The sequence below is a fragment of the Chenopodium quinoa genome, unplaced genomic scaffold, assembly GCF_001683475.1.
Source record: "Chenopodium quinoa cultivar QQ74 unplaced genomic scaffold, ASM168347v1, whole genome shotgun sequence".
NCBI classification, from domain to species: domain Eukaryota; kingdom Viridiplantae; phylum Streptophyta; class Magnoliopsida; order Caryophyllales; family Amaranthaceae; genus Chenopodium; species Chenopodium quinoa.
In genome coordinates this window covers 1,998,095-2,017,034 of record NW_018745461.1, presented here as the reverse complement: position 1 = coordinate 2,017,034, position 18,940 = coordinate 1,998,095, and the positions used below count along the sequence as shown (strand labels likewise).

At 35.6% G+C, this 18,940-nt stretch overlaps 3 protein-coding genes and 1 pseudogene across 3 annotated transcripts; 3 read left to right on the top strand and 1 right to left on the bottom strand.

Moving 5' to 3' along the window:
* Positions 1–2,415: 2,415 nt before the first annotated feature.
* LOC110714741 (pentatricopeptide repeat-containing protein At1g05600-like) lies at positions 2,416–4,674 on the top strand. Its single transcript, XM_021893283.1, has 2 exons — positions 2,416–2,557; positions 3,088–4,674. The coding sequence occupies exon 2, from the start codon at positions 3,123–3,125 to the stop codon at positions 4,629–4,631; it is 1,509 nt and encodes a 502-aa protein (XP_021748975.1). The 5' UTR covers positions 2,416–2,557; positions 3,088–3,122; the 3' UTR covers positions 4,632–4,674.
* Positions 4,675–5,809: 1,135 nt separating this feature from the next.
* On the bottom strand, positions 5,810–8,113 carry LOC110714742 (transcription factor SRM1-like). The gene is made up of 2 exons (XM_021893284.1): positions 7,402–8,113; positions 5,810–6,740 (listed from the first exon to the last, which is right to left on the bottom strand). The coding sequence occupies exons 1-2, from the start codon at positions 7,827–7,829 to the stop codon at positions 6,224–6,226; spliced, it is 945 nt and encodes a 314-aa protein (XP_021748976.1). The 5' UTR covers positions 7,830–8,113; the 3' UTR covers positions 5,810–6,223.
* Positions 8,114–12,704: 4,591 nt separating this feature from the next.
* On the top strand, positions 12,705–14,257 carry LOC110714977 (annotated as a pseudogene).
* Positions 14,258–16,849: 2,592 nt separating this feature from the next.
* Positions 16,850–18,088, top strand: LOC110714976 (cytosolic sulfotransferase 5-like). Its single transcript, XM_021893532.1, has one exon. The coding sequence runs from the start codon at positions 16,940–16,942 to the stop codon at positions 17,975–17,977; it is 1,038 nt and encodes a 345-aa protein (XP_021749224.1). The 5' UTR covers positions 16,850–16,939; the 3' UTR covers positions 17,978–18,088.
* The last annotated feature ends 852 nt before the right edge of the window (positions 18,089–18,940 follow it).

Genomic DNA, 18,940 nt, shown 5'->3' with positions numbered 1-18,940 from the left:
GGAGCATAGAAGTTGTGGAAGGCTGGAGCTTAACCCAGTTGTAACTTCTGAGTGGCTGTGTAGACATCTGTAGTCAGACATTCAAGCAAATCCTGACATCCCAGTTGAGTCTTTACAAAGAATTTGTATGGAAAGGTACAGGATTGAAGTTAAAAAGAGGCTCTTTTACAAGGTGAAGGCAATGTGTAAGGAGAGGCTTCATGGGGGGTTTGGAGAGGCATACTCAGTACTGCCTAAGTATGCTGAAATGGTAAAAGAGACTAACCCAGGGAACTATGCTCTGGTCAGTTGGGGTGAAGCAACTGCAAATCAACCACCAAGATTCAAGGCTTGTTTTTTTTCATTTGCTGCCCAATGTAGGGGATTCTTGAGGGGCTGCAGACCCATAATTGGCATTGATGGAGCTCACTTAAGTGGGCATTTCAAGGGAATCTTGCTGACTGCACTCGGGATTGATGGGAACAATGAGATTTTTCTCATAGCTTATGGAGTGGTACTCAACAAAGCAATGAAGAAAATACATGAGTACAATCCTAAGGCTGTTGAATACTTAGAGAGCTGCACTGAGGTTTGGTCTAGGCATAAGTTTGATCCTGCATTGTGTTGTGATCATAACACTACAAATTTTGTAGAATCATTCAACTCATGCACACAACCCTACAGAGATCTCCCTGTTCTGAGATTACTTGAAGGTAACCACACAGCACAGAAATATTAGCTTTAACACAAATGAATTCTTTGTATTGACAGTGCTGTGGCAATGTTGTATTGCACCAATAAGGCAATGGGCAATGAAGAGTATTGGCTCAAGGTTTGACAAAGCTATGGGCATGGGGGATATGGACCTAACTGAGTATGCCACAAAGGTTCTGCAAGCAAGATCAGATGAGTCTAGGCTATGCTATGCAACCCCTTGTGGTGGTGATGAATTTGAGGTTAGAGACCAACATGTGCATTTTCCCATAAAGCTAAGCAGAGGCACTTGTGGATGTGGGAAGTGGCAGCATTCAGGGATCCCTTGCAAACATGTGCTAAGGGTTATATATCATCAGAGGCTACAACCTACAGACTTTGTAGCTCCTTGCTTCAAAGGGAAGGCATACAAGCTTACTTATGCAAAGCATATGCACCCAATGCCTGACCCAAGTCATTGGCCATCAGTCAACCTTCCTGAGATATTACCACCAATGGTAAAAAGATCTGCAGGAAGACCAAAAAAGCAAAGAAAAAGAGGGCCAAATGAGGCTAGAAAAGGGAAGAGGCACTCTACAGTTAAGTGCAGCTTATGTGGTGAATTGGGGCACAACATGTTAACTTGTGCATCTAGGAAAAAAACCTCAACAGCTGAAGCAACCACATCAAAGGTCACCTCTCATCCCAAGAAGAAATCAAAGAAGGCAACAACATGAATGGACATCAACTTCCCTTCTTAATGCACCCACAGCCTGAACATTCAATGTAATTTTTTGAACATAATCACTGTAGTGTGTGGTGTGTTGTTTATTTTGACATGTCCATGTTATATTTTTGGGAAACTTATGCAAACAGTTACCTATGTTTTGAACAGGAAGCTTTTTTTGTATAAACAAGAAGCTATTTTATAGTATGGACATAATTAAATTTCCTTCTTTATTAAATTTCATTGCAAATTACATTAATCCATTTCATTTCAACATTACAATCACAATTACAGCACACATCAGTGCCCCTAATTTCATTATACAATTCAAAACTTTTTTTTGTTGCTTGATTTTCTTCTTCAATTGTTTCACTTCTTCATACAAGTTGCTTTGTGCTGAGTCATCCCTTACAAATGAGCTTCCCCTACTTTGACGTGCTTCTTGCATTTGAGCTTTACACCATTTGAAGCTATTACATGAGTCACACTTATAATACAACCTTTGTGGATTACATGTTAACTCCGAGCTTCTAATTGCATATTTCTTACCACACTTGCAAAATTTGTTTAGAACTCTAACATATGCACACTCATTTATTGAGGAAGATGTGTTTGATAGCAAACTCGTGATTAGATAACAAAGGACTGCCTTTGTGTGTTCTTAGGGACGAATTTATACAAAAAAAAAGGGTTGCAACGACTAGTTTTCCCCCAAAAAAAATTAAAATATGTTACAAAAATAACTAGCCGTTGCAACTCATTAAAACAGAGGGGTTTTGTGTAAAACCTGATAAAGTAATGACATTTGGTGAAATATATAAACTCTTCAGTGGCGTTTCATGAAATAAGTTTTGCAATAACGGACTGTTAACGTCCAAACCTCATTAATGACACGTCATGTCATTATACTGTTTGTGAGTGGCATTTGGTGAATTTCCAAAGTGCTCAGTGACATTTGGTGAAATAGCTGTATTATTAATATATAATTGAAAAATTAATGGTCAAACTCGTCTCTATATGCGTATTTGATCAAAATGTAACATATATTAAAACACGCTCCTCCCCCATTTTCCCTCTCTCTCCTCGTTAAGCTCCATTTTACTCTAAATTTTCCATTGAAGCGGCAGCTTTCTCTCCTCCATTGAAGCAGCTCCTAAGGTAAGTTGTTCTTTTTATTCTCTATTCACAATGTTGATTTAATGGTTAATTTTGTTGCCATTATAGTCAATTTAGGGTTCTTCTAAAGCAAATTATTGAACTATTACTTATAATCACTGAAAATTTATAATTACAAATATTGTTCCTAGATTATAGTCAATTTAGGGCTCTTCTAAGGTAAATTGTTGAACAATTGGTTATTAATTTAATTACTGAGATAATGACAAATTTCGTTGCTTGAATTCTGCTATTCATATTTTAAGTGGAAAGAATTTAATTTGATAGTTGAGTCAAATTTGATGGATAATGTGTTGCAGAACCCTTTAATGCTAATGTGGAACTATGAAAATGTAAATTTTCTCCCTGGGCCGAGGGCTGCTGCCCCCGACTCAGGGACGATTGGGAACAACTAGGGAAATGAAATATACTTCCTCCGTTTATTTTTAGTTGCAACAATTTCTCGAGAAATTATATATAGGTTGTTGTTGTAACTTTGGCAGAAAATCTGAGGTTAAATATATGTGTTGCAGATTAGTCTGTAATAGATAATTTGTTCAAGTGAGTAATGTCAGTGAGGTGGCCAAGGTTACTGAATCCGACTCAGCTCGCACAGATTATACGACAGCAGAAGAATCCGTTTACTGCTTTAAAGATCTTTAATGAAGCCAAAGCCAAGTATCCCAATTATCGTCACAATGGTGCTGTCTATGCCACCATGATTAATATACTCGGGAGCTCAGGTCGATTTGATGAAATGAAGGAAGTAATTGAACAGATGAAAGGCGATTCGTGTGAGTGCAAGGATGCAGTCTTTGCAGGTATAGTTAAGACGTATGCAAAAGCTGGATTGCTTGATGATGCCGTTTCTTTATTCAGAAGCCTTCCTCAATTTAATTGTGTGGCTTGGACTTCATCTTTCAATACACTTTTAGAGATTATGGTGAAGGAGTCTAGGCTTGAGGCTTTCTATCGTCTTTTTAAGGAAAATTCTCGTGGTTGGGAAGTTAAGTCTAGGATTGGATCGTTGAATTTGCTAATGGATGCTCTGTGTCAGATTAAACGCTCTGATTTAGCACTGGAGGTTTTTCAAGAGATGAACTATCATTGTTGTTATCCTAACAGAGAAAGTTATAGGATTCTTATGAAAGGCCTCTGTCAAGATGGCAGACTATATGAGGCCACTCATTTGTTGTACTCTATGCTTTGGAGGATTTCTCAGAAAGGTTGCGGAGAAGATATAGTAGTATATAGAATTTTGTTAGATAGCCTATGCGAGAATAAACAGATTAGCGAGGCTTTAGAAATTCTTGGGAAAATTTTGAGAAAGGGTCTCAGAGCTCCCAAGATTCGCACCAAACTCAAAGATCTTAGCCATCTTCGGGATACTGAAGACATAGGGCAGGCTAAGCTTTTGATCAATGAAGCTTTGATTGGAGGTGCCGTCCCTAGCTCAGCTAGTTACACTGCTGTGCTTACCGATCTCTACAATGAAGGTAAAATTTCTGAGGCTAACAAAGTGCTTGATAAAATGCGTGAAAAGGGTTACCGACCATCACTGAGAATATACGAGTCAAAGGTATCAGCATTGTGTATGGCTGGTAGAGTTGATGAAGCTGGTCAGATGATAGAAGAGGAAATGCTGAAGAAGGATTGTGTACCAAATTCTCTGGTTTATTGCATTGTTGTAAAAGGTTTCTGTGATGAGGGAAAAACAAATTTAGCCATCAGCTTTTTGGAAAAGATGGATAGGCAGAAAGGTTGCTCACCAGACAAGGAGACGTTCAGTGTTATTGTTAATAGATTGTGTCAAGATGGGAAATTTGTTGAGGCCAGTAAGATTATGGAAAAGATGTTGAGTAAATCTTTTTGGCCTGAGTCGAATACTTTTAGTGCTGTTATTAGAGGTCTTTGTTCAGTAGACAGAATTTATGAGGCTGTAATGTGGTTGGAAGAGATGATCAGTCAGGGTAAGATACCTGAGTCTTGTATATGGAGAGTATTAGTAGCTTCAGCTAGTTGTAACACAGAAGAGATTCGTGATTGCATTGATTTGCTGGATTATCTGAGAACTTAATTCTTTGTCTTAGTACAACTTTATAAAGTATAGAATTCTTTCAGACGGTCCAATTAATGTAAAACCTGCTGTAGACTGCAATTATACAGGATTTCAGATGGATATTTACAAAGTCCAAGGAATCTCGGTCCAATGAACATCACAATAATGAGAAAGACCCTGGTCTTGAAGGTTTAGCTCTAAAATTGGTTCAAGATGACCAGAATGCTAGAAATTGGTGGCAGAAGCCAGAAGGTACTATAAGTCAATTCTTCCATTTTCTGTTCTTTATAATCTGGTAGTCACTTGAAAAACTTTGATTTCATCAAAACCTTGCGCTGTAAGACCCTGTAGTGTACAATGTCAAGCATAAACAGATAGCTTTAATAATATGCTTCCAACCAATTGACCACATTGATTGTGAATGTAGCAATTTAAATAATTCTTTACTGCCTTAAAACACAGGGCGATTTCAACCTCACATCACAACACAGAGCAAAACCCTGCATTTGTGCCTAACTGTGAGCTTTCAAAAGTATAATGTCAGCTGTTGTAGGAATTATTTGTCCCTCTCAGAATTCTGGGGTCATTCTCTCTTCTAACATGAAAAAGTAAGTAGAGCAAAAACCTGATAAGATCATAGAGAGCTTAGGCTGTATGTTGAATGAAAAAGCCAACATTTGCAAGGATTTTATCAAAGAAATTAGGGGAAAAAAAAAAAAAAAAACTGATCATACTGAAGAAAACTCTGAAGAGATGATGTCTGTTTGAAGTCAGAAAATTGTAAGAACAACGAGCAGCTTGAGGATGATGATAAGGTCTACTACCTCTTTCTCCGTGTCTTTCCTGAATTAGTAATTTAGTAGGCACGTTTTTGGAATTAGTAATGGTTTATGATTTGATTTTCTAAAATGTTATTTCTGTGTTGGCAGTGTTGCTGTATTTAAAGGATGATGAAAGCTTAATCAATCAGAATCAACAACTTCTTGGGAACATTGATATTTCAGCAGAAGAAGGTAATAAACAAGTTTAGCTAGTTGTAACACAGATGAGATTTGTGATTTTATTGTTTGCTGGATCATCTGAGAACTTAAATCTTTGTCTTAGTACAAATGTATCAAGTATAGAATTCAATTAAACGGTCCAATTTAATGTAAAACCTGCTGTAGATTGCAATTATACAGGATTTCAGATGGAAATTTACAAAGTCCAAGGAATCACTCATCATTGGCTCAGGTGAGTGTTTTATCAAAAGATGTGTGACATCAAATTTCAAATTACATTGAAAAGGAAATGAAACCTAAATTTCTAAATTTTATGTAATAGTAAAAGGGAAATCAATTATCATTAGAAGAACCTCTTCCTCCTCCACTTCGTCCCAGGCTATGGAGAAATGGAGGAAGAGGATGGATGTACAAGCAGGATGCAACTACCCTAAAACCAAATTTGAACTCAAAGGTTGTTTCAACAATGTCAAGTCCACGAAGGAGATGCTGATCGAGTAGTTTGGGTTGGAGAACGATCACATCGAGGTCTTGATTAATAAGCCAAGATCTGTAACTTGCCTACGGGTGTCAACATCCAGACTGCAACAGGACTTGGACGTGAAGCTGTTATCTATGCATAGGGGGAGGCGCGAGAGGATAAGCTACTGGAACAGCGTAATGAGGAGGAGGATGATGGTGGTGGTGATGATGAGGGTGACCAGGAGGAGGGAGCATAACAGGAGTCCCAACAGCGGATGCCATATGATGAGGTGGCGGTGGTGCTGCAGTAACTGGGTGGCCTATCTGTGTCCCATACATTCCTATACCTGCAGGCGCCATATTTACATTAGGCGGAGGCCTATGCTTATTTGCTGCTACTGCTGCTGTTCCAACTGCAGGAGCCACAGAAGTGTTGTTTTGCTGCCCTGTAATGGGTGTTTGATTCGGCGACAACCCTCCTCCATTTACACTTGTAATATCATGAATGCTAGATCTTCTTCTATCCCTGTTCATTGAGTTCAGTCTTATAAAATACTTTTGGGCATGGCTAGCTACTTGTGTTGGTGTCCTTGTTATCACAAAGTTCCTAGATATGCTTCGCCAATCGCCTTTGCCGAACTTGTCAAGTCCAAGTAAAAATAATCTGAAAACAGGGGATTTTAACATGCATTAGTGTAATATTCGAAGTATGATTTAAGAATCAAATATACATATACACATTCAAATTTGTTTTAAAAAATGATTTTTAATTGAAAAACAATCTTTATCTCCATTATTGTAGGAAAATAGGCAGAGCTTTTCTCTCTCTCTCTTTACTACCATCACTAACTCACTAAGCCCACCATTGACACTGCTGGCCAAAAGAATGAAACCCAGAAAACGACTTACCAATACAATCAACTATTGCCCTTGTTTTACGACGGATGCCCAGTTTATCACCTTGATATATTATTATCCTATTAGAAGGTATTATCGATACATAATAAAGAGATAAACTTCAAGTCCCCCCTAATTATACAATAAGCTCAAACAAAGCATTCAGATCTAAGCAACCAAGGTCCAAACTATACCAATTTGTCACCCAACATACAAGAAAACCATAATTTGAGTTTAAATCAATCGCATTATAAGAGTATAAACACTTATACAAGGTTTAAATTATGTAGTTTAGGGTCGTTTTTAAAATAAAAGGTCACTCGTGGGTAGTTTTTGATTAAAAATCCTTAAAAAAGAAAGCGAAAAAAATAGAAAATAAATAAAGGGTCATACACATAGTTATTAATAGTACATTAAGTAATACATACCTATGCTCTTCTTCAGTCCAAGGGATGCCCTTTTTTCGTTCTTGTTCCAACTTAGAGTTAGCTTTTGTGGTATTATTTCCCATTGAGGAAGGCCCGAAAGCCGAATACCCGTTACCTTGATTTGAGTTTCCTCTTTGGTCCTTGTTAAAAGAAGGGTGTTGATTATCCTTAGTATTAGAAGTTGATAATGTAGTAGTAGTAGTAGTATCCTCACTTCCATAATTAGGAAGTGGTACTTTTCCTGCCTCAATAGCACCTACATCCTCTACTAGGAACTCATAGTGTTGCTTAATCTCTTCAATTGTTTTCGTAGGAACCATGGACGCGACCTTATCCCACTCCTCATTCGATTTGTCGATAGAATGTGTAGCAATCGCGTTCTCAAACGCCTTCTCCTCCTCCCTAGTCCATGACACTAAATTCGGCATTGCCTATAAACTAAGTAACTATTATGATTTTTGTTTCGAGTACGATTTTTCGAGTATTTTATTTTTGTTGTAATGGGTCTAGTTTAGTCTAGTGCAATAATGGAAGAAGGGGTGTATCATTGAGATAAAGAAAACAATAAGATTTTCACAAAGAAAAAAACAGGATAAGAAAGTGAGGTGAGCATCAAACCAACAATAAGATGGGGGGACCTAAAATTATTAAGGGAGGGTTGAAAAGCATATGGTGCGAATTTTGTAAGGTTGTTACCAATTTACAAATGTGTACAAAAAAGTGATGTACACCCTTTGGGTTTTGTGATTGGTTGCCAAGTTTTTCACTCATGAAATTATGGGAATTGGTGGGGACACTTTCTCAACTCACTTGGAGAATCTATGGGACAGTCATTGTGTCATCACCATTCAATTTTTTTGCATCGGTTAGTGTCATAGTCATGCCCATTTTTATCACTATAGTGTTCTCTCACTCACTACCTTTGGAATTCGGGTTATCGGTCGGGTTTGAGTTGGGTGTACCAGATTGAGTCATGTCAAATTTGTGTCGTGCTAATGGCTAAGTTATTATGCATTAATACCTATGTTCAAGTGCTTGATTGGATTGGACTTGCTGTTTCATTTTTCAAACCTCTACTCTTCGGTTGTTGTGGCACTTTTAGGAAAATATGATAAACGATAGTAGGTAATAAAAAATATAAAAAATAAAAAAAACGTTAATGGTAATAATACTACATATATACCTTTTTTTTTTTACTCTATTTCAATTGCAACTTGAAAGGATGTACAATTTTTTAAGGAGCAGAAAAGGTTAAAGATTGATACAAGAACGGTAAATAAATTAACAATTCAATGGTTTATATAACTTGTTAAATAGTAGTAATACGTAGTATAAGTATTTGTATGTTGTAATTAAAAAGAATGGAAATGTTATTAGTGGTAAATTGGTAATTAAAGGCCAGTACATAGTTTTGTCAAGAAATTTGCTGTTTTGTTTTCTGGTTAAAAAGTTAGGTAAAGTTAAGAGATTGAGACTAGTCTAAAAATTGACTTTTCAAGCTTAAAAAAAGCCCAAATCTTGAATATATTGCCTAAAATTTGATTAGGCCCATGCAATATAATGAACGTTGGATTTTGATCTGTTCTTTTTGGATTGAGTCATGTCCGGTCAATGTATGATATGTATCCATGAACACAGGTTGAAGCTGGTCGTTTATCTAGATTTTCAAGCTGAAATTGAGTTTAATTAGGGTCGTATGAAATCAGAATTGAGTTGTGCGTTTTAGAATGGTTCAATCTAGGTTTGGATACGAAATCAAATTGGGCAATTTTTGGGTTGATTCATGTTCGAATCAAAACCTTCTAAGGTGAGGTAAATTTTGGAATTGATTGTTATTCGTTATGGTTGTCATGTTCGAAATTGATTAATTTAAGGGTTGCTTATCTTTTTAGAGTTTAATTAAGTTTTATTCAAATAATCCAAAATAAATGTCTCATACTCTCATGTGTTTTATCAAGTTGGTTTGATATTTTGAATTAATCAGATTAGCTTTGGCTTGTAGTTTCCACTTTTTTCTTTTCTTTTTCTTTTTCTTTTTAAAAAAAAAAAAACATTTTGGTTAATTTGAAACTCAATTATCAGTTATTAGTTATAAATACTACCAAAACATTTGTATGATTATATATTTGCATATACTCTTGTAATTTCAGTATTTTGTCAAGTCAATAACAAGTCAAGTTCAATTCAAGTCAGGTTAATTACAAGTATCGAGTTCATGCAATTAAATTGAACTGGGTAAATAACAGGTCATAAATTAGATGGATATTTCCTTCGGTGATGTAATCATCTATGAGTATATGCTCGTGTACATGCTGCATTCTTTAAAATTTTATCCATTTTGAAATGTTTCAAATGCTTTAGAATCACCATATTCTAAATTTGCTTAATTGTAACAAAATATTCACATTGGCTCTTATCCACTTTGCTCAACTTTTGTCAAAAGTCAACTGTAGAAAACGTAACAAAAATGAGAGATCTCTAGTTCTCTACAAGAAAGTATGCCCTACCTCTTAAATGAACTAAACACACATGACCAAATAAGGACTTGTGATTTATATACGTATTATGTAGTATATATGCAAGTACTCCCTTCATTTTTAAATGCTTGCTTCATTTCTCTATGCGCGGAGTTTTAGGAGAAATTGGAGAAAATAATAAAATATGGAGGTAGTACCGTAGTAGTGTAGTTGAAAGAATAAAAAATTGTAAAAAACCAAAGTAGGGGGAGAATAGGAGGAGAAAGAGTATTATGTTGGGTCCACTAAATGTGAGAAATGAATTAAATATTGTAAAAGCGTTCTAAAAAGGGAAATAGAGCAAGTATTTAAAAACGGTTGGAAAAGAAAAGTGGAGCAAGTATTTAAAAATGAAGGGAGTAGTCTAAGAAAAATGGACTTGTGATCTCTCCATGACCAAATTGAAGACTTGTGATTCATATATTGGTGCGCCATTGGCATGAAAATAGAACAATGTTTTTTTTTTTTGGTGTTTAGAGAGCCACAAGGGCGGGGGTAAGAATCGATCCCAGGATCTCCTGAAATCGAGAGGGAAGCTCTAACCACTTGAGCTATCCCTCACTCTCAAATAGAACAATGTTAAGCGTGTGTTATATTTTCTTGATTTTCATTTATTTAAGGAAAATTTTTAAATTACCACCCTAAAATGTATCCATTTTCTAAATAACCACTCGTTTAATTTTTTATTTTATTTTACCACCCCTTAAATTAAAAAACTACTCAGATTACCACCCATTTTAAAATTCAAGTGGATTTTTCTTATGTGGGCCCCACCCAACGACTCTTAGTGATGAAAGGAAGAAGATGATCAGTAGTAGTGCAATTCAGACATCATGCTCTTGGTTTTTTTAGTTGTTTTCTTTTGGTTTTAGATTGTCTTGTACTCAATAAATTTGGTTTAAGGAGGAGGTTGAGTGAAGACATGGCTGATTGTAATCCTTAGACATAGCCGTTACCAGCCATTGGGTGGGTCCTCACAACAAAATTCCGTTGGAATTTTAAAATGGGTGATAATCTGAGTAGTTTTTTAATTTAAGGGGTGGTAAAATAAAATAAAAAATTAAACGGATAGTTATTTTAAAAATGAATATATTTTTGGGTGGTAATTTAAAAATTTTCCTTTATTTAAACTCATCTAAAGAAATTAGTACTTTTTACTTTTTATTAATCTTATATAAACTTGATTTTCTTGAAATAAATTTATTAATTATTTATCTGAGTAATTTATTTATTTTTAAAATAAGTTACAGACTAAATCTTCTCCATATATAATGATCATATACCTAATTTAAATTTTTTTAGATTTCGATATACCTAATTTAAATCAAATTAAATTAAACTATTAACATAACAATAAACTCGCTAGTGGACGACAATTCAAATAGACAGCACGTAACGTGTAAAAACTGTTATTTTGCCAAACCATTTGGTCTACATTTGTCCCATACGGGCGATACGGCCATACATTATACATAGTCTACTTTTCTTTCACTCAACTCGATCAATTGGTAGAAGAAAAATGCTTTACTTGTATTTTCTTTGACGGAAATTATGCAGTCACACAAATTAATTCCCATTCATTCCAAATTTAATGGTAACTTATATAAACGAAAATATTTAGCTAACTTCTCAAAATCATACCAAGTAAGTAATGATTTATGATTAATTTTTGAGTTTGCCAGCAAATGATGGCGAGATGACAAAATCTATGTAAAATTGCAAATATATGAAATATTGATCTTCTTTGTATTGATACCTTATTATGATGGTTGCAAACAATCCGGGCTGAACCGAGTTTTAGTCTGTTCGAGCTAAGCTTGATAAAAATTATTCGTGTTTGAACTATTTTGAGCTTGAACAAGCTTTTAAAAATCTTGTTCGAAATGAGCTCATTAAGAATTTAATTGGCATGTTCAAGCTTTGTTCACGAACGTACTCGTTTACATTTCGAGTTTAAGTTCAAGCTTGAACAGGCTTAAATCGAGCTTGATTAAATAAACGAGCCATAATTTATCCTTTACAAAGAGTTTTTTTTTTTTTTTTTTACTACAAATTTTAACACATTTATTTAATTTGATATAAGATGTTTATATTCTTTCTATAGAGAAGGTAATTACAAAGTTTTTTATGCCTTTACATGATGAAATAATTAGTACTTTTTACAAATATGTATGAATAAAAGATATAAATTATCCGAGTTTTAAACCGTGAAAAACTTATAAATGGACTTAAACGAGCTATTAATGAAGATTATCGAGTCGAACATAATGTTGTTCAAGCTTTGTTCATCTATTTGACGAGCTTAAGATTTTTTATTCAAGCTTGTTTGTTAGCTTACCAACGAGTTTTGACCAAGCTTGTTCGCGAGTAGTTCACAAACGACTCAGATCATTTACACCCCTATACCTTATATAGTAATTGAAATTTATGATTAGTACAAAGAATCACTAACTAATTCCGAACAATGGAAGTACAAAATAATGAATGAAATTAAATAATGCCGGCTTTAGCTTACACGCAAACAATTAGCTTCATTCTTCCAATAAAAACCACCTCATGACCTCACTCATAGAATGGGCAATAATTTTAGCTCAATTAGTTACCACTACTCTCTAGATGGATGTCAAGTATTCAACATGCATGGGAAAAAAACAAGCAAGGCTTTTAAGTCGATACTAAATTTAGGTAATTGAGTAACTGATTACATAATCAAATCATCCATTTTAGGTGATTAGTAATAGAGTGTTCACTTGTCCAACAAATTGTTATAGCTTCTACTTCATGCTAAGCTAACCTACCATAACTTGCATAATTATATAATAAGTGTATATATTGCAATTACAAGTTATGATCATCACATTGAAAAAAAGGAGAAAAAAAATCAACAAATTAAAGAAACATTATTATTTTTTCCACATTTTGTTGAACTTGTTTAAGACTTGGTCATCATCAATTGTTAGTCATGAAGGCAATTAATGGGAAAAGAATGGCAGTGTTGGTAGGGTGCAACTATCCGAACACGGAATATGAGTTGCAAGGTTGTTTCAATGATGTAATCGCCATGAAACATATGCTTATTAAGAGGTTTGGGTTCGACGAAAAGGATATCGAGCTACTTAGTGATGAAGAAGGCTCTTCGGTCTTGCCTACTGGTGCTAACATTAAGAAAGCACTCGGAAACATGGTTGATCGCGCTATGGAGGGTGACGTGCTCTACTTTTATTATAGTGGTCATGGGACGTTGATCCCTTCTTTGAAGCAAAATGAGCCTCATAGAAAGGATGAAGCTATTGTGCCTTATGACTTTAATCTCATCACAGGTTAGTTACTTTTGCATCATGCATGCAAGCGTGCTCATTCTTAAGATAAAAAAAATATATATATAATCTAATTGTCTCGTACTCTCGTGATTACATGAATTTCAAAACAAAGAATAAGCTAGAAGAGATCGAGAATGCTATTATATAATCATGTTAAATTCTTAAAACACGGTACAGAGTAGTAATGTGACAATTAATTTTGAATAGATCGGTAATATTGAAAACATGCTTTTGTAGACGTGGATTTCAGGCAACTAGTAAACAAGTTACCTCCTAAGGCAAGCTTCACAATTCTCTCAGACTCATGCCACAGTGGAGGCCTAATAGACCAAGAGAAGGAGCAAATTGGGCCGACAACAACAGCATCAAAGGGTCAAGCTTGACGTTCACGGCCCAAGTTCATCCCATATGACCAAGTCCTCCAAAAGCTCAAACAACTCACAAGCATAGACACCTCTAACATTGGCAGACATTTGAAGGAACACTTCAAAGACCAAGCTAGCCTTAACTTTTGCCTTAGTGAACTTGATCAAGATCATCTAAGCCTCGAACGAGCAACCAAGGGCGACTATGGAATTTTGCTTAGCGGGTGCCAGTCTAATGAGACTTCAGCAGATGTGAGCTCGGAGGAAGGCGAAGGTGGGGAGGCCCATGGAGCATTCAGCAATGCAGTTCAGAAAGTTCTGGAGCAGAATTCGGGACGGCTTAGCAACAAAGAGGTTGTTATAATGGCTAGGAAAGTGTTACAAGAACAAATGTATAAACAACATCCTTGTTTGTACTGCAGCGATAAGAATGCTGATGCTACTTTCCTGCTGCAATTATAGAATCATAGGTATATAATGTATATCTGGCAAGTCTAATACAATCATGTCATAAAATTACATATATAAGCTCATTAATACAGGAAGATTAAGATTTGTAAATAATTAGTATGTCAATAATTATTGTACAAACTTGTTTGTTACTTACAATAATATGTACTTGTTATGTTAAAATTCATTGCTCCTCTGATCCTGTCAATGATCTTAATCCCTAATACTTCCTCCGTTAGTTTTTATCGCTTTATTTAGACAGCGATTCTATCTCTCTCTCATCATATGATTCCCACACTCCCCCTGTCTCTTTAACTATACTAGGACACTACTATGGTTGACGGAGGCTCCGTCCCTGAGACCCAACCCTGAGGCCTGGAGTTCATTTTATAGGCATTCCATCACACGAGACGAGGATCCGAAGGGCACGAATACATCCCAAGTTTCCATACAGGATTATAATTTTAAATGCCAATAAATACATACAAAGTATGAATTATAAATAGAGCATAAACAATTTTATTGAGGGTGTTGACTTAACAACTTGCCGAGGACAGCAAGTACATTCTATCAGTTCTTCCTCTTATATTTTCTCCCTTGTCATCAATCCTTTCCATTATTCCTTGCCAAAATTGGATTGTTTATCATAAATCCTGTTGTTTCTATAGTGAAAAGTTTACTAGAAACTGAAGAATATGAAAGCAGAACGGCAATTCCGTCGATACAGAAACTAGAACCAGAATGCAAGAAGATAAGCAGGGATTTGTACTGGAAAAAGGTTTACTTTTCTTCTATCTTATTAGCTTAATATAGACTTTATAGAGTTGATCATAACTAACTCAGTTTGGTTTGTGATAATGAACCTATTGGAATAAGGCTAACTTATATACCTGAACTGTGGCTCACCCTGATTTTACTACTTTACTAGGCCAATATCTCTATGCTTCTCCTAGGCCTTGGCATGTCCCATGATTAGCTTGAATATTCCATTTCCGCTAAATGTACTTTGATATTGTAACTTACAGACAGATCAATATATAGTAACCCACAAATTAAACTCACAAAGATCAAAGCTCGAAAAACTGAAGCAGCAGGTAAATCAATGGAACAATGCACTAGAGGAGGAGCAACAACTAGTTACACCCGATACACTAGTAATTACTGATTATCCTTAATACTACGTAATTAAGTTAGTTGACCTTTTTCTTCAACTAGTTACACTCATTAATGATACATTCTGTATTGGTACGATAGAAGATGCAGCTTCATAGCTTGCATCATAAACTACGACACAAAAGTGGCAATCTATCTTCGGAAAGGGCTATACTAAGAGACTTAACACAGTTTCTGAAGGCAAAGGACATTCCCAAAGAAAAAACTACCAAAAAAGTGGAAAGCCCAATGTACACTGAAGAACTAGTAGAAAGTATTCATAGCAACATCAAAGTAATAAGAAAAAATTCTCTCTACTATGTTCTTAAACTTATATTCTTCAAAACGTCTGTTGAATAGATTCAATATTGCCAACATATTCTCACCTGATTTTTTTAAATTTTTTTTTTAAAAATCTACTTACGTGGGCTGCTACTTCTCGGTCTTTGCTACTATTACTGTAAATACGCAGTACATCAGAACTGTAATTGACAGAACTTGGGAACAGTATATGGTTAAACAACACAGGGTCAACCAGCTAGATAAAGAGGAAAATATGCTAGGCAGGCGTGTGAAATTCCTGGAGAGGAAATTAGCAAAGATTTATCTAAAGATAGAAGCCAAATCAGATGGTTCAAATGTATTATGCAAATAGTTCAAAATTATCAAAACTTGTATCATCAATAAACTTGATTGATTCTAGTCGAGTTGAAGTATTGCAGTCTATACTCTATAAACTACGCATATATTTTATCAGTAATTAAAAAAAAAAAAATCTTATATACCGAACTTGGATATCCTGTTGTGCAAAAGCTTTGTGAGAACGAGGATACATAGCGCCACAGCGGGGCCTGTGTAGTCGTGCAGAGCACCATGTTTCCTTAGGCTCAGCCTCTCACCCTTGGATAATTTAGTACTGTAAATTGTGTTGTTAGATTGCCAACTGGTTGCCCAATGATGCAAGAAAATTCTAGGTTCTATTGAAAGTGACCTCTCACCAGACAACGCTTCAGCCTGCAAGAATTATCACCCCAAAAATTAGCAAGAAATATTTATTAGTTTCATGTAAAATAATGTGGATGGATAAGATTGCAGGTTGAGAATATGAACTGGTATAAACATTTTGACCCTCTTAATTACTTCTCTACTATTGGAAGGCATGAAAATTTAAAAGTACTCCGTAGTATAATAAGGACTCCCTTCGTCTGGAATCAATAGTTCAATAACTCGTAGCATGGCAACTAAATCCAAACAGAGGTGGTACAGTATAGAATTAGAAAAATTAAGGTACTCGAGGTAAGCCAGGTGCACGAAATAAAAAGAAAAATGACTAGTCAATGATGTGCCATCATATAAATCATCAAGAATATTCATAGCATTAAATGATTCTTGATGAAAACATCCAATATAATAAAATAAAAACAAATAAAAAATGTTGTGCTACATTAATAATATTGGCTTTATAAGATTAGTCATTTTCAAGAAATGTATTTGTTGGCATTATTGAGGAGAAAGTTGGGAGAGCTACATCCAGTTGATTGAAACTTAAGTAATAATTAAGCAATATTTTAAAAATACATAATGTATTAACTTAGTCCAACAAGCTAATGATTTAATATGTGTAAGTTTCTTTGACCACAAATATAACTTGGATAAGTTTCCTACACATCCTAGTCGTCCCTAATATGTATAAATATATACATAACAACTTTAAACATCCAACTTATCATCTAAAATGAATCAAAGTCAGAAACAGGAGGAAATTATAGTCCCTGAAAAGGAGGTTCAACAGCTTCAGCAGTGCCTTCCAAAGGCGAACTTCATCGGAAGCAAAATTTGGAAATACCAAGGTTACTGGTACCATGACAATCATCTCCAAAATGTCCTCGAGTTTCAAAGACACTTCCAAGCTCGAGACACTGATCTCATCATTGGTAGCCTCCCTAAAACAGGCACCACTTGGTTGAAATCCCTACTATTTGCGGTTGTTAACCGTGTCAGCTACTCCGCAAATCATCACCAAAATCCACTCCTTCAAAATCATCCTCATGAGCTTGTGTACAGCTTGGAGACTGATGTCTATAATAAGGCCTTTGTTTATCCTCGTCCACATCACCTTAATGAGCTTTCCTCACCGAGACTTTTGAGCACACACCTACCCTATGTGTCACTTCCTGAATCTATTCAGACTTCTGGGTGTCGGATTTTGTACATCACCCGAAATCCCTTGGACACACTTGTTTCTCTATATTATTTTTCCATAAAAGTGATGAAGAACTACTTTTCCACGGATATATTGAAGATGATACTTGGTATGTTTTACCCTACTCCTACCATGCAGGATTTCTTTGAAGCTTTTTGTGAGGATAGAATCCCTTTTGGGCCATTCTTCGATCATGCTGTCGGATATTGGAAGGCAAGTTTAGAACACTCTGACAAGGTGCTATTCCTCAAGTATGAGGAATTGAAGGATGATCCCACAGTTCAGCTGAAAAGATTGGCTGAATTTGTGGGTATGCCATTTACTTCCCAAGAGGAAAGTGATGGTGTCATACAGAAAATTATAGAGATGTGTAGCATCAAGAGTATGAAAGAATTGGAGGTTAACAAGAGTGGTGTAATTAACAAGTTGTTTGACAAAGACTCGTACTTCAGGAAAGGCGAGGTGGGGGACTGGACTCATCATTTCACACCTCCCATGGTGGAGAGGATGAAGAAACTAATGGATGAAAAACTTGAAGGCACTGGTTTATCCTATAAATTAACTTCCTGATATCAATTCTTAATTTACTTCAATAATTGTCCTGTATTTTTTCTTTTCTTTTTTTTCAAATTTCCTGGGGTCTTATTCCTACTATTTTATATGAAATTCTCTAATAATGTATTTGCACAGTCTTTTAATTTCCTTACCCTTTGTTTATCATACTGACAGTGCTATACTCCAATTATACGTGTTAATGCTCCTGATTTTCTGAAGTACAATTGTATATAACAGTTGATAATTTCAACAAGTAATTACTAGTCAGGATTCAACATCTAAGTAGATCAATCTGTAATTACCAAGGAGTCAAGAGCTCATCCTAAAAACAGCACTTATCGTGTCAGATGTATATTAATGGAAACCAAACTTCATGATGCCACAAATACCATTCTCAGAGCAGTTAACACAAATTGTCAAAGCTACACTAAAACTAGACGATTTATTTGCTAAAATTAAATTTCTATAGCCATGAGCAATTGAGCAGAACTCACCAAGCAACAGCAGGCGACCTTAAGCAGTTTGACCCATGAAAGTAATAGGAGCATTGTCATCACTGCAGTCAGGCACGGATGCTAAGCAAATTTTTGTAGCTTCAACCTGTCCCTTACCAGTATGAAGGATGGTGGTTGCTTATTGTTCACATGCTTAAATGAACAGCATCAGTAGGTGCCCCAAAGACTACTCCAACAACCTATTTGGCCATACCCATTGAAATCTCCTCTGCACTCAAAGGAACCGCTTAGCAGCAGGCTCGTATCTGAATGGTACAATTTAAGTCATCAAAAGACAAGATTGTCAGCAATTTGTTCTTGTGCAATGCGGAACCTCAACAGCAATTTTCCCAAAAAAACAAACAATAACAACAACAGGTTTCATCATCTACGAAGGATATTTCAGAAACAGAAAGAAACTCATGATGACAATCTTCTTTCTTCACAGTAGGGGGAGCAGAAGGAGAATTTTCTTTTTGAGGGA